The sequence below is a fragment of the Takifugu flavidus genome, chromosome 12 (assembly GCF_003711565.1).
Source record: "Takifugu flavidus isolate HTHZ2018 chromosome 12, ASM371156v2, whole genome shotgun sequence".
NCBI classification, from domain to species: domain Eukaryota; kingdom Metazoa; phylum Chordata; class Actinopteri; order Tetraodontiformes; family Tetraodontidae; genus Takifugu; species Takifugu flavidus.
Genome location: NC_079531.1, coordinates 14,746,716 through 14,761,459, shown reverse-complemented (window position 1 = coordinate 14,761,459; position 14,744 = coordinate 14,746,716). Strand labels below are relative to the sequence as shown.

The 14,744-nt window shown below is 50.3% G+C and overlaps 3 protein-coding genes across 4 annotated transcripts; all 3 read right to left on the bottom strand.

The window, feature by feature from the left end:
• Nucleotides 1-4,680: 4,680 nt before the first annotated feature.
• LOC130535167 (uncharacterized) lies at nt 4,681-5,601 on the bottom strand. The gene is made up of 2 exons (XM_057050079.1): nt 5,023-5,601; nt 4,681-4,947 (listed from the first exon to the last, which is right to left on the bottom strand). Exons 1-2 carry the CDS (start codon nt 5,584-5,586, stop codon nt 4,825-4,827), a joined length of 687 nt encoding a protein of 228 aa, XP_056906059.1. The 5' UTR covers nt 5,587-5,601; the 3' UTR covers nt 4,681-4,824.
• Nucleotides 5,602-6,697: 1,096 nt separating this feature from the next.
• LOC130535159 (aldehyde dehydrogenase, dimeric NADP-preferring-like) lies at nt 6,698-10,086 on the bottom strand. Its single transcript, XM_057050064.1, has 10 exons — nt 9,868-10,086; nt 9,292-9,546; nt 8,916-9,147; nt 8,729-8,814; nt 8,368-8,576; nt 8,095-8,212; nt 7,780-7,921; nt 7,500-7,666; nt 7,331-7,430; nt 6,698-7,236 (listed from the first exon to the last, which is right to left on the bottom strand). The coding sequence occupies exons 2-10, from the start codon at nt 9,445-9,447 to the stop codon at nt 6,923-6,925; spliced, it is 1,524 nt and encodes a 507-aa protein (XP_056906044.1). The 5' UTR covers nt 9,448-9,546; nt 9,868-10,086; the 3' UTR covers nt 6,698-6,922.
• A 277-nt stretch (nt 10,087-10,363) lies between these two features.
• LOC130535160 (aldehyde dehydrogenase family 3 member A2-like) lies at nt 10,364-14,456 on the bottom strand. 2 transcript variants are annotated; one of them, XM_057050065.1, is made up of 11 exons: nt 14,311-14,456; nt 13,597-13,758; nt 12,968-13,199; nt 12,521-12,606; nt 12,234-12,442; nt 12,042-12,159; nt 11,770-11,911; nt 11,465-11,631; nt 11,288-11,387; nt 10,975-11,213; nt 10,364-10,558 (listed from the first exon to the last, which is right to left on the bottom strand). In XM_057050065.1, exons 2-11 carry the CDS (start codon nt 13,756-13,758, stop codon nt 10,544-10,546), a joined length of 1,470 nt encoding a protein of 489 aa, XP_056906045.1. In that variant the 5' UTR covers nt 14,311-14,456; the 3' UTR covers nt 10,364-10,543. The 2 variants fall into 2 exon arrangements, with proteins under 2 accessions (XP_056906045.1, XP_056906046.1); XM_057050066.1 differs by lacking the exon at nt 14,311-14,456 and adding an exon at nt 13,845-14,274.
• Nucleotides 14,457-14,744: the final 288 nt, after the last annotated feature.

Below are 14,744 nucleotides of genomic sequence, written 5' to 3'. Positions count from 1 at the left end.
ATGTGATTTATTGAAATAATGAAACGTATGGATTTATCCCCAGAGCGTGTTTCCCATGAGACTCATTTCCATCAGCAACAGCGCCAACTGTTGAGGGACGACAGGATGTGACATCACCGCGTCCTCCCGAATCCACTCGACCCTCCATTCAAGATGGTAAAAGGCTGTCACGGTTCACAATGCTCCCCCAGAGGACCTTTTCTCAGGGGTCCGTCGCGCTGTGAGAGCGGATGGGGGACGGGAGGAAGCGGGAGGAAATGTGCGACGTCCAACAATGCCCTTCACCTCTGAGGGGGGGTGAGAAGGTCAAGGTGCTGAGGTAACTCATCGCTTATAGAACGTGGCTGTACCTCCCTTATATCCTAGGCATGCTATGCTACATGCTAAAATTGCCATTTGAGGTCATCTTGGAAGAAGAAAGCTAACAGCTGCAGGTCCAGAGCGGCCCCTGCCCGCGTCCTCGGCTCAGCCTGGATCAGCGCCTTTAAAAACATGTTAAATCTTCCTTCAAAACCTGTTTTATTATTTCTGAATCCGTTGCTCAGTGGATCTGATTGAAAGCAGGAACTCAGAACTAACCTGTAAAATGAGATTTGTCATTTTCTGCCTTCCTTTCTAAATCTTTTTCTTATGCAAGATTGGTGAAGAAATCTGCCGCCGGTGCTGCGGTTTGCACATTTCCGTGGGTGGTTCTTGTCCCAAGCACAGATAAATTACAGGAGTGGAAGAAAAATGATGTGTACTGAGTTTTTGGACTTTTTAAAATGTCTGGAAGTGCCACCCGGTGAATATCCACGAGCGCTGACATCAAACGCACCCCAACATTACAGCTGGCTAGGAGCTAAAATGCTACATAGCTCCAGCAAACCTTTATGTTCTTTATTGCGGAACAGTCTTGTGAACTTGTGTCAGCAGAGATTTCGGTACGTGGCGTTGCGCAGCTCCTAGCCTGAGCCAAACTATTAAACCGTAAACATGACGAGGACGTCCTCCCCCATATGGTGCGTTCCAGGCTGAGGATGACCTCAGTGAGGCAGATCTTATGGCTCCAGATGCAGGAGAGGGGCGGGGTGACGTCAGGGGGCGTGTCAAACAAGCCCCGCCCACGCAATGAGCCAAAGGCTCAAAAATGGCCTCCAAGGCTTTTGAGTAAAAGGAAAAAAAATGTAATCAACGACTGGAGGAGAGTCGGATTCATGTTGTGGGATGAATGAAAGCAGAGCCAAACAGAAGGATTTAAAACTAAATGCCCCTGGCAGGGTTGTAGCAAGCTTCTTCAAGATTTTTCTGTCCTAATTAGCAGCGCTGCATCTGCCCTGACTAGCGAGCGTCTTTTCATCCCCTGCCAGCAACGGAGTGCTGAGGGTAGCAGAAGGAAGCGGTGGCCCAGATTCCCAAATATCCAGAGTGTAACGAGGTGAAGCGGCTACATAAAGAGATTCCACATGAAGAACTTCTGCTCTCCTTCACACTTCTTTAACGAGTATTTCAGGATCTGACGCTACACCGATGATTTACGGCCTCCAGAAAACATCAAAATAGCTGCTCAGCGTTTTGGGAATGATGCCAGGCCGAGGGAGATTGATGTCAAATCCACGTTGGGGCTTGAAGCACGAAGATATAGCATTGGGATGTGATTAGCTTAGCGGAGCATAAATCCGAACATACATGCAGTTTGGCAGCGGGCTGGCTCAGAGTTTAATCGCTGGCTCGGCGAGTTGTTTTTGTACTTTACATGTTCTCCCGTGTCTGTGTGGTTTCCCCGGCAACCGAAAATATGAATGACTCTGCAGGCAGCATGTGGGTCACGAAGCTCTGACATCTAATTTACCCGTATGAGTGATGCCTTCAAGGCTACCTTCTCTGCTTGGAAGCTAAATTATTTTCACAACGGAAAATATGGGAAAGAAATCAGAACCCAGAAGTCAGACTGGACCTGTCGGGACCTGGGATGAGGCCTTACGCTGCTCCCGAATGCTCATTTTAATGCTCTTTGCACCTTTATTAGGTAAGAAACCCTGGCTGCCACAGCAGCAGCAGCAGCAGCAGCAGCTTCCTGACCGGACCTCAGGACTAATGTGCTCTGCCAGGTCCTTGATGGATGCTCTCACAGCACCAGCGTGTGCAGCTGCGCTCCATCTCAATTATCTCCATATGCAGAGCTATCGATCCCGCATTAAACACAACGTCTCTTTAATAAATGCTCCAGAAAACAGAGGGTCAATCTTTCCGACACTGCTCGTTAAGTTGATGCCAGAGGAGCGGCTTCCTCTCGGACGCTCCTGCTCACGAGCCATCAGCCGATGCTGCTCAGGCTGCAATGAAGGTGCGTTTTAACCTGCGGCTCGTGCTAGCCGCTAACAACTTAGCACGCCTTTGAACAAGTACTGTCCTACCTGTGCGTTGCCGTCATGAGAGAACATTGGGGAGGAAAAAGTGCCTTTTTGGACACAATCAAGTTCCTAAAGTGTGTTAAGTCTGTAAATGCTACAGTAGATGCTAACGGCTGATGATGGGCCACTCTGGACGCCTTTAAAAGATTGCTCATCCATCCCGTGTCTGGGCGCGTCCACGGCGAGGTGGATTGATGATTCGGGCCGAGTCTGCAGCCGCTGGATTTATGTCCCGGGCAGCATTTTCGCTTTACGCCAAACCTTCCTCGCATCCTCTCTGCTGCAAACGAGCTAACGGCGGCCCAACCGGGCCTAATGCACTTATTGTTTAATTGGTCCTGACACTTTATTGTATTTTCGTCCCACTTTGCTGATGCTCCAGGGAGCGCTGGCCCTCGCTGGTGCCTCATTGGTGAAACCTGAGCTCGATCAGGACGATAGACTCCGCCAATAAGGACCTCCTGATTGCGCCGTGTCAGAGCTTCTGTCTCCGACTCAACTTTCGGATCGGGAGGAGACGGCTCTGGCCAGCCCAATATGTCGCCCAGACACGTAGTTGCACTTTTTAGCTGCGGGACTCTGTGTTCGATTCGTTAGCGCTGCTCCAGAATCTGACCTGTTTCCATGTTAGCTGTTTACAATGAGGAGACGTGTTTGGACTCACCGCTGCCATGGAAACAGCACAACAAGGCCCCATACACAGATTTACAAGCTTGTATGATGGTGTTGGGATTTGTCCTCCTCTAATATCGGCCGGGCTGCGTTTGAATGTGGGGTTTTCTGAAGGATCGGCATCGGAAATGAGAACATACACAGAACAAGTCCCCAGTCAACCAGAACCAGAACTGTTCTGTTGAATACACAGGTGTCTGGCACGCTTCACGCAGCCAGGCGTGATACCTGGCTCACCCTGATACTGGCGAGGCCAGTAGAGGTCCCAACTGTACTAGCAGGAAATGCTTACGACCATTATGGCTCATCTGCTAATTAGCACCAAACCAACAGAGTTGATGGTAATGTGGGGGCAGTTAGACTGTAATTCCACTGAAAGCACACAACAAATTAACAAAGATAAAAATGAAAATAACTCTCAATGTTTGCAGGAAACAACTAAAATCAGTGTGTGTGTGTGTCGGTAAATACTGTTCAGTGACAGCAGAGATAATGGACGCGGGAGAACTTCCTTCCCCAGGATGTCATGAACGTTACAATGTTTGCCCAGCGAGCTTCATCTCAGAAGATCGATGCAGAAAGGAGCGCGGATCTGTTTACACAGCTCCTAATATACGAGCCAAGACAGATGGCTAACGTGCATTACAACAAATATTCCTCTATCACACACACACACACACAGGGCAACATTAGCCGAGTCACATGTGCAGACGTTAAAATCTAGACGTGGACTTTTAAATCAATGCTTCCCGTCACTGCAGGTGCTAAAAGCCGGAGATGTTCCAGGTATTGCTCTTGGCCATAATAAATATTTGAAAAGCTGCTCCCCGACCTTTCTGTGCGATGCTGCTGATGTCACGGTGACGTCAGGTGAGTTTGTTTTCAGATAGCAGCGTCCTTCCTTTCATGGGTCAGCGACCAGCGCGACATGTGACCAAAATGGTCGGATCTGGGAGGCTGCAGGGGGTCAAATCAGTTAAGAGCTGCAGACCTGAACCTGGTGGGGGGGGGGGCATTGTCCAGGGAAGACAGAACACGAGAGCAGAGCCTGCTGGGAACACAAACAGTTCCTGTTATCATTCCATCCAGCAGGATCTGATGGTATTTACTGCCCGGGGGGGGGGGGGGGGGGGGGGGGGGGGGGGGGGTTCTGAAGACAGTACTGGCTAATGGCAGATAGCCGCCATGTGGACAAACAGCCATCACAGCAGGAGTGGAGACACAGGAACAGATCCAGGGGCAACAAGAGGGCTCCAGTTGACTCGTTCCTCAACTCAAAGGGTCCAAATATTCAGACGGGACGGAGTCGTTGACACACGAGTCGGCAAATAGAGCGACATGTGGTTCAAGGGAGCTGATCTTGGGCTCGTAGGTCCTCCATGTCCCCGTTTAGAATCCTACCTGGATACAGGGTTAAAGGCCATCAAGGTATCTTATACTTTTATTTCCTGCACTGTGTGTGTGTAATTTTGTTGAACAACACTTGTTAGCTAGGGTTCGACCCCATGTCAGATCCTGAATACATGCGTTATTTTACAACCAGAGCTCCTGAAGGCAACAGGTAATGTGCAATTCAGCATCTTTTAAAAAACAAAAAAACAATTAAATGACTTCATTTTGCTTAGAACACCGATTTAATGAGACTCTCCAAGCAGGAGGCCACAGAGACAGTTTGTAAAAGGTTTTATTGCCGTTTTCTGTTGCACTTGAGCCGGGTCGTTTGCCGTGTGCACTAAAGTAGTTGTGGGTCCAGAGGGAGTCACCTCAGGTAGTGGCACTCCAGACTGATGACGGCGCTCTGGCTCCGGATGATGGGCGTTCTGTCGGCCTTCCTGGGATTGTAGATGAGCTTGAAGGCGTAGACGAAGGTGTTCTCCCTCATCTAAGGAGAAAGAGAGAGAGCAGGTTAGCTCCTGATGGCACCAGGAGACGGGCAGGAAGTGGAGAACGTCCTCACCTCCAGCGTGCTGCCGCAGCTGTGCAGCTCAGACTCAAAGGCCAGAACATGAGCCCAGTCGTCCACCTCAGTGGGAGAACAGCCACCAAGCGTCAGCTCCTCTGGCTTCACCAGTTTCCCCGTTCCCATCAGGTCCTGCTTCACCTCCACCTGGATCTTGCTCGACCCGCACCTCACAGCCAGGCGGTCGGTCTTCACCGTCTGCCGCTGAACCAGATGAGGGACTTTTTCGAGCAGATCCACCAGACCTTCTGGGAGCTTCCGGGGGAGCTTCCCAGCTGCGGGACGGATCCGATTGCCCTGGGGGTTCCCCGTGTTCCGAGCAGGCTGCCTGGAGTGGTCTCTCTCAGGGCTTGCTGCACCCACCGCCACGTCCGCCATCAAAGCAGGTTTCTTCACGTCGCCATCCCAGAAGGTTGGAACAACCACGTTGAGGACACGAGCGTTGCTAAGGCTGAGACACGCCGCCACAACGCCCCAAACAATCAGCTGCCTGGCCTCCATCACCGCTGACACCTGAGGGCCCTGCAGCCCTTTTAAGGCCGCTGACTCCGCCCACTCCATCGGCACCTGAAACCATGTGTGGAGGTGCGGATGCACCAGCTGCCGTCAATAATGTGCAATCAAGCTCATCAAAAGAATGTGAGCAATGTTGCAACTCTTTCATATTCTCAAGGCTGGGGGGGGACAAAGGGGCAGAGCCGTTACCATAGCAACGGCAAGGCCTGGCAGTAACAGCTCGCAGGATTTCGTAATTTACCCGAGGCTGAAAGGTAAATTGGCAGTAAGAAGAAACATTCTTGTAGTAATTTTCCTGCCTCTGATGACTGATCAGCCGATGCTGAGCTGGCACCTGAAGGCACCGTGGTCACAAGCGTGTGTTCTGTCAGCCTGCTTCGGGCAGCAATAGATCACACTTGACACAAATAAAGAAAACGATCAGTCAAGTCTTCCATTAGAATGTAAATTGGAAGTGATGAAAACTGACACTAATGAGGTGCCAGCACAGTAGCGAGTACTCACAACCAACCCTGCGATTCTCTTCTGTTCCTGTTAATTTAAAGCACACTAGAAAGACAGGTCAAGATTGTGCCACGTCTACGTTCCGTTCATAGTCCAATTTACCTGGTAAAAATAAATAAAATCAATTGAAACACGTGGTGGATCCGATAGATCGTTCCTTGGATTTGTGACAGCTCGCCCCCTGGTGGTCTGGCGAGGTTGCGCAAGACTTTCAAGTCTGCGTATGAGTATGAAACACAAATACACAATTATTCACAGGATTTTCAAGGGGTTTATTTGTTAAAAGCGTCACGCATGTAGCTACGATGCAGGACACTTGGACTCACAAAACTAAGACGACCAATCTGTCCGTTTGGGAAGGATAATCTGCTCAAAGGTTACAAATGGAGGCCCAACTTGGCCCAAATTACAGCGGGACTTCCTGAGGCCATTATAGCTGATAACTTCCTTTACTTCTCCCGAATTTAAATATTCCCAGTTCTTGTAAACCGAGTGTTGGTATTAAAGTTGATGATATTAATCCCGATGGTCTCTTCTTCTCTTTACTAGATTTAGGATCTTCCATTATTATCTGCTGCCACCTGCTGGTTGAGTACAAAACTGTTTTCAAACTAAAGCTGGATTAACGGGGCAAAATAACGACAGAAAATAGTGGAATATATAAAACATTTTATTAGCAAAATACATTTATGATTTATCTTCGCAAAGCTGTAAGTAGATTATGTATGTTGTTTAATTTTGTTGGTATTTCCCCAGTTTTTGAACAACCGTTAGCTCAACAGGTTTAAGATATTTTTAGAATTCACATATCTGGAAACCACCCAGGCTCTGCGTCTTTGCAGCAGGAGCGTATGTCTTTGTGGTTCCCCCACAGTGTTTAGTAGTAAAAGCCTCTCCAGAACCAGCAGGTGCAGTTGAGGCCTGAAGCGACGAGCAGGACGATCAGCAGCGTGATGAGCAGGCCTAGACACAGAATGGTGGCCACGACGGCCCACACCAGCGTCTTCTTGGACATGTCGATTAGAGGAGACGTGAGAGCCATGCGAGCCCTGCGAGCTCGCCGGCGGTCTTGTGGAGGGTAGCGGGACAAGTTGATGTTCTCCATGCCCAGAGAGCGGACCAGACACGCCCTGTGGTGGCTCAGCTGGTCAAAGGTGTGTTTACCGTGGTAACGGCCCATACCGCTCTGACCTGGAGGGGACATAGAGCAGAGGTCTGAAACCCACCTGACTCTGGAGTGTATTTGTGGCCCAAACCAGGCAGGGATGCACGCGTTGAGTCTCACCAACGCCGCCGAAGGGCAGCGAGCAGAGCGTGTAGTGCATCAGCACATCGTTGACCGTCACTCCTCCGCTCGATGTCTCCTCGATCATCCTTTTCACCGCCTGAGAGACGGGACAGAAACGCTGACAAATCGAAACGCGTCCAAACCACGCGTGTGGTATTGTTCTCACCTTCTTGTCGGAGCAGAAGAGGTAGAGCGCCAGAGGCTTCTCCCTCTCGTTGATGAATCGGATGGCCTCGTCCATGTCGCTCACGGTCACGATAGGCAGCAGGGGGCCGAAGATCTCCTCCTGCATCAGCCGGGAGTGTGGGGGCACGTCCTTTAGCACAGTTGGAGCTGCAGCAATAAATCCAAAACAACATAAAGTTTAAGAAGCTTCAGGGATGCCCAAACCCCGTCCCTGAGGGCTACAATCCAGCACCCTTCTGGGTTTTTTTGTAGTTTCCTACCGATGTAGCGCTGTGAGGCGTCGCTCTGTCCTCCCACCACGGCGGTGTAACCCTCCATCAGCCCCATGATTCTGTTGAAATGACGCCGGCTGATGATGCGGCCGTAGTCCGGCGAGGATTTGGGATCGGGGCCGTAAAATTCCTGGGATGGGTCAGAGGGTGTGAGTTTGACTTATTTAGAGACACAACAAGAACCAGAGTACCGCATTCACGTCCGAGGCTTCGCCGCTGCGTAACCGGGAGAATCAGAAACCCAAACTGAGGAGTCCAGACAGACCTGAGGCCGGTTAAAAGTGCAGTGAGCGTCTCCTTTACCAGCAGAGTCTGTCGGATGCACTCCACCACTCGGCCCTGGATGCAGGGTTCACACAGGATGTAGTCCGGGGCGATGCACGTCTGGCCGCAGTTGGCAAACTTCCCCCAGGTGATGCGCCTGTACACACACGAGCACGTCACCGTGTGGGGGAGATTTTTCAAGCAAACTGAAGAAATGACTAGATTTCTATATATTATGGAAGTTCTTCTATATGCCCTTAATTGCTGAACATTTTTTAACGAACTGTGTTTACGCAGCATCATCTCTGTTACCGGCAGGCCACTCGGATGTTACAGTCCTTATCGATGTAGCAGGGGCTCTTCCCCCCCAGCTCCAGGGTCACCGGGGTGAGGTGGCGAGCCGCGGCCTCCATCACCAGCCTCCCCACCGCGCCGCTGCCAGTGTAGAAGATGTGGTCAAACCTGAGCCTCAGCAGCTCCTGAGTCTCGGACGCTCCCCCCGTCACCACCGGGTACAGGTCCTGAAGCAGAGAGAGAGATCATCAATAAGGACGGACGGAACGACGCTGAGACGTCTCTGACCGGGTCCGGGTGACGTTAGCACGCGCTGATACAGCAGTCTCTATTAGATCTGCTCACTGACGCCATCAACAATAGCGGCTGGTGTTCAGACCTTGTCCAGATAGTGGGGCAGCAGAGATCGGAGGAGGACGGAGGAGGACTCGCTGAGCTCGGACGGCTTCACCACTGCTGCGTTCCCTGCGGAGCCGCAACACAAATCGTATAATCGCCGACCCATCGTTGTGCTTGGACGATTCACTTCTATGAAACAGACAACAGCGATTTATATTTATCCCTACCGGCAGCGATGGCTCCCACCAGGGGGAGGAGGGTAACAGCCCAGGGGTAGTTCCAGGCCCCAATAATGAGCACCACTCCCAGGGGCTCCAGCTGGATGTAGGCCTCGTCTGATATGGTGAGGAGGTTCTTCTCCACTGGCCTCGGTGCCGCCCATTCTGAGAGTTTCTCTATCGCCAGTTTGATCTCATTTTCGATGCTTATCAGCTCCAACAGTGGAGTGTCGTACTGGCTCTGGACCAAATAATGAATTATATTCAACACAGCGTAAGATCACTACAACCACCACTGTTTTTTTCTGTCTGACAAAGACAGCCGGAGCGGTCCCGGTCATGTTCCCTGAGGGACCCCACACGGGGCGCCCACGTTTCCACGCACCCTGTTGAGGTCCTCTTTGAGGGCGGAGGAGATGTCCGTCTCCTTCTCGGTGATCATCTTCAGCAGCGCGTGGAGCTGCTGCAGCCTGAACTCCACGGCTCGAGTCCTGCCGCTCAGGAAGGCCTCCCTGGCCCGCTGCAGGGCCTGCCGCTCCATGTAAACAGCCGGTCAAGAAATGGCCAACCTGAGGCACGTATGCACCCACTGACCTCCCCGGTTGAAAAAGTAAAGCAGTAAAATTCCCTTTAGAATAATCTGTGAAAGATAAAAGCTGATAAAGTCTTTGTAATTGGCCCAATATGAAAGCTATCTGATAAGGAGCCATAAGTGGAGGCAGATCTCTGACTTAAACAGGGATAAACATGGCTGGGGCTCCCAATAAACACTCAATAAACAAGACAGCCACACCAGATGCTTATAAAGGTTTATGTAGGGGAGCAGCGGTACGGTTGCATGTTGATGTGTTTATTGCTCCACAGGTTCAGCACAAACCCTCATTATGATCCATTCTTTAAAGATTAATCAAATATTAAATGACCTGAGCGCTGATGAGCAGCAGGTAAAGAGTTGACTGACCTCTGTGGGGGTCCAAACGCATCCAGTGGGTTCTCCGAAGGCTTCCGCTCAATCGGCCCGCGCCGCTCCAACCCCACAGCCGCTCAAATGTCCGACACGCCGGCTGACTCTCATTCCACGCCAGGCTGCGCCGGGATCATTTTCCTGGGTGTCTGCTCGCTCGCTGTGACCACCAGCTCTGCTCTGACCGCCTCAGACACCCACAGCCTTGATAACACCAGACCCCGCCCCCCCCCCCGGCTCCACCACACCCCCCTTAGACTCACCCACTCAGATAAACACACCAGTCCATGCTTGTGCTATGCTAAATTATCTCTGTACCTTGTAGCTCGCATGCTTCTGCCTTTACAGCCTTTTGTTGAGCTAATTTTTTACCGGCGGGGGTCAATGTATGCCGACGTACCGGCCGCCGTTGCCAGGTCGTAAATATGAGCACGCCGTTGGCAGAGTGATCAGAAACTAAAGGGCAAGGCCACAAACGCACTGACAAAGAGGCTTCACAGGGATGGAATTCATTTTTATAAAACCATTTAAAAGGCCAGTAAAGTAGCAGCATTACATGTAACGGACAGGAAATGTCTGACGTAACACATTTTTTTAATTGCCGACATTGGTGAGAACTGTTATGGACCCGGGGGAAGGCTGGAGTCCACCCACAGCTGCTCCTCGGCTTCACTCACCTCAGGAACCTCTGCAAGAAACGGCGATTTTCGAGTTTAGATTGAGCGGCGGGCGACAGCAGGGCAGCACGTGCTGTCAACAAAGGTGCTGGGACGGGACAAAACAAAGGGGGCTATTTAGCAGAAAAGACTGCAGCATGCTGGGTAATTAAAGAGCAGAGGGCAGATGAGGGGGCAGATTTCCAGGACAACACCCTGCTTTGTCTGCAGGGGACAAAGCCATTGTTGTGTGAGGTCACAGGCATGTGGGATTGTGGGTATGCGGAGTGGTGGGTACTCATACGTTGGGAAAGTGCGTTTGTATACTAATGTTCTCACACACACACGCCCTTTTCGTGAAGCTCACACCCTTCCTGACATAAACAGGAAAAACATAAACATAAACATCAGTGAGGTGCCAGTATATGTCAATGTTTATGTCCCGTACCTGCACCACAAACGCAGCTAAGCCGATGAACGTCGCCATCAGGGCCACGCGCTGCAGCCTGCACACGTTGACCTGCTTCAGCAGGAAGAAGCGGGCCCAGCCCAGCTTCTTGGCGGTGTGAGGCGGGTAACGCATGGAGTTGACCCGCTCCATCTTCAGCTGCTTGATCAGGCAGCTGCGCAGGTGGCTGAGCTGGTCGAAGGTGTGCCGGCCGTGGTAGCTGCCCATGCCGCTGTTCCCTGAACACGCCATGGCGTGAGTCAGGTGTATCAAGAGCAACAGAGGAGGTCGGGTGAAACTATCCGCCACTCACCGACTCCTCCGAAAGGCAGGGCGTTGACACTGAAGTGCACCAGACAGTCGTTGGCCAGGAAGGCTCCACTGGACGTCTCCGCTATCAGGCGCTTTATCAGCTGTCAATCAATCACCTCCGAATGTGAGGGAGAACAACAAAACGGCCAAAATGTCTGCTGCCTGCCCACCTGTTTACCTTGTTTTGGTTGGAGAAGACGTACACAACCAGAGGTTTTTCTCTGTCATTGATGAACCGGATGGCCTCGTCCACGCCGCTCACGTTGACGATGGGCAGCAGAGGCCCGAAAATCTCCTCCTTCATCACCTTAGATTCTGCTGTCACATCTTTTAGCACAGTCGGGGCTGCAAGAAAAGAGCCGAAAGGGGGGGGGGTCTTTAAAAAGTGACTAGACGCACATAGATATTTTATATTGATCTTTTTACAGCAGGATGAGGTGGTAATGGAGCGGCACCAGCACTTCAGATGTGTAAAGAATTTACCAATATAGCGCTCAGATTCATCGCTGTCGCCGCCAACAGCAACCTTGCCCCCCCCCATCAGAGCCACGAGCCTCTTAAAGTGCTGCTGGTTGATGATACGTCCATAGTCATCGAAGGTCTTCGGGTTGTCTGTGTAAAATTCCTGTGATGAGATGTGGAAAAGGGAAAAAAGAAATATTTCCCAGGGCTGCTGGTGATCTTATAAATCCAGTAGCAACAGTTCAAGCCTAATGGTGAAAGCACCCCCCCCCCCCACAACATTAAGCACCAACCTTGATGTTCTTGGTTATCTCCTCTATGACTCGGCTCTGGATGGAGGGTTCACAGAGGACGTAGTCAGGGGCAATACACGTCTGGCCGCAATTAACGAACTTTCCCCAAGTGATTCGACTGTCAGTGGCGAGAGATAAAGTAAGAAATTTGACATGAGTCGTTTACAGTCCTGGTTTATAGTTCACGCTGACCGGCACGCCACAGCGATGTCACAGTCCTTATCGATGTAGCAGGGGCTCTTCCCTCCCAGCTCCAGGGTCACGGGGGTGAGGTGGCGAGCTGCCGCCTCCATCACCAGTTTGCCCACCGTGCTGCTGCCGGTGTAGAAGATGTGGTCAAACCTCTGCTTCAGCAGCTCCTGAGTCTCAGACACCCCACCCGTCACCACTGGGTATAGATCCTACGGAGGACAACGGGCAATGTTAAAAGCTCCTCAAATGTGCTGATAACACAAACAAAATCAAAGAAAGGAGTGCACCTTGTCCAAATAGAGTGGTAGAAGTTCCTCCATGACCTTAGAGGAGTGCAAGCTGACCTCAGACGGCTTTATTACTGCTGCATTACCTGGAAGTTGGACAAGAAGTGTATCCTTTAGTGGGAAACAGCGCCATCTAGTGGCACCGCGGTGGATTACAGCATGTACTTGGGCCAGAAGTTTCTTCTGCTGCAACATGTATCACATGCTCACATTAAGACTTCTTTAACCTAGTCAGATATTACTAATGGCACTGCCTTTGAGCTATTCCTTCCTGTCACAGCAGAGCCCTCAGTTTACGCTTAATTATGCTTTTCAGTTCTAAGTACACAGGTAGAATATGTCATCTGTAGATCCGCCTGAATTGTAGTTGATTAAACATTACTAGCTGCACTAATTACCAATAGAACCAACAACAAATGCGTGTGGATGCAAGGGTGCGCTTAGTACCGGCAGCAATAGCTCCAACCAGTGGCTGGAGGGTAACAGCCCAGGGGTAGTTCCATGCACCGATGATGAGCACCACTCCCAGTGGCTCCGGCTGGATGTAAACCTCGTCTGACATGGTGAGGAGGTTCTTCTCCACGGCCCGAGGAGCCGCCCACTCCGCTAGCTTCCCCACAGCCAGGTTGATCTCTGCCTCTAATCCCATAGTCTCAAACAGCTCCGTCCCGTGTTCACTCTGAAAACAGAAGCAAATATTCATCGCCGTGGTTCAGGCAGGTCTCCATGCTGGAGCACTATTCTTATAAACATGTTTCTTACCAACCATCACTTAAAAAACAGAACGTCCTGTATTTAGAAAGAAAAGAACGTGTCCCTGATTGAGGTCAAAAGAGACACACTCTGTCCCACATTATCTTGGTAATCAAAAACAGTCTGACAATTATAAATGGGATTAATGAATGATGGGGTGCTTAGTAAGTACATTTTTTACAGCAGCCCCCTCACACAAAAACCCAAACCTTTCCAAAACAATAAAGGAAAGAAAAAATCACCTGTCGGATTGGCCCCTGGCGACCCTTCTGCCAGGTGACCTTCAACACTTTCCCACATTTCTCCTGGAGTTGCCAACTCACCCTTCCCAGGTCTTTTTTGACAGCCGCTGCAATGTCCTTCGTTCTCTCAGTGACGAAGCGCAGCAGATTCTTCAGCTGCTGGAGCCTGAACTCCAGAGGTTTGGTCTTCCCTGTCTGGAAGGTCCTCCTGGCCCGCAGCACAGCCAGCTCTTCCCGCGACATCTCGAATGAAAGTTAAACAGGCGTCAGCTGCAATTTCTAGAATTTGGAATTCAATTAACCTTGGCCACTATAGTTGCATTCTTCACCTTTGCATGCAAAAGTTGATAACGATTGAATCCAGTGCGCACAGACCTTGTAATTTGCAACAACACGCGGTTAACCTGCAGCCTCTAACAACTTATTCTGAGATAAGCAATTGTTTTGTCTTGGAGAACCTGCAAAATGTCTCCCGGAATGGACCGTTAACGCTCCCATAGAAAAGGATACGATGCACGCATGCGCAGTAGGTTTTCCCCTTTAACCAGCACGAATGCAAAACTTGGTCAAGTGTCGCCTCAGTCAGCTACTTGTGTGTTATTAACGCGTCGTGGCTTGTAGTTATGAGTTAGTTACGCAACTAAAGTGGACCGGCAGCCGCAGCAGGAGCTAGCTTTAGCTTGGTGGCTAATAACAGATGTTAGTTACGCACCAAAACATGGGCTATTATATAGGAAATACAGCAGTTATGAAAGTCACGAAAGAGGTCCAAAATAAAAAAACACAAGGCCAAACCTTTAAAAGGAAGTTGTCGTCTCTGTAATATTGTTTCTTATGGTACAGGAATAGATGGCAGCTAGGCTAACCAGTTATAAAGTTAGCTGATCCGGCATAAATGTCTTCAGCGATTGGCTTGGGCTTGTGTCAATCATACAGACGAACCAATCAGAGAACAGATTCAAACAAGCTCCTCCTACCAAAACAAAAACAATATCCTCGGGGCGCGTGCAGTCCTCCAGGATGTCGACAAGCCTTGTTACGAATTAGGCTTCTAATATAATAATAAAGCATTTATAGAGGAGGTCATCACAAATATGAACGAATGCTCTATTGTGATTGATTCGTTTGCCATCTATTTTTGTAAACGCACTTGACGGTAGTTTCATTTAAATCGTAACCTGGTTATAGATTAAATTTCAGATCCATATAGTCAGTGTTCCCTAATGACG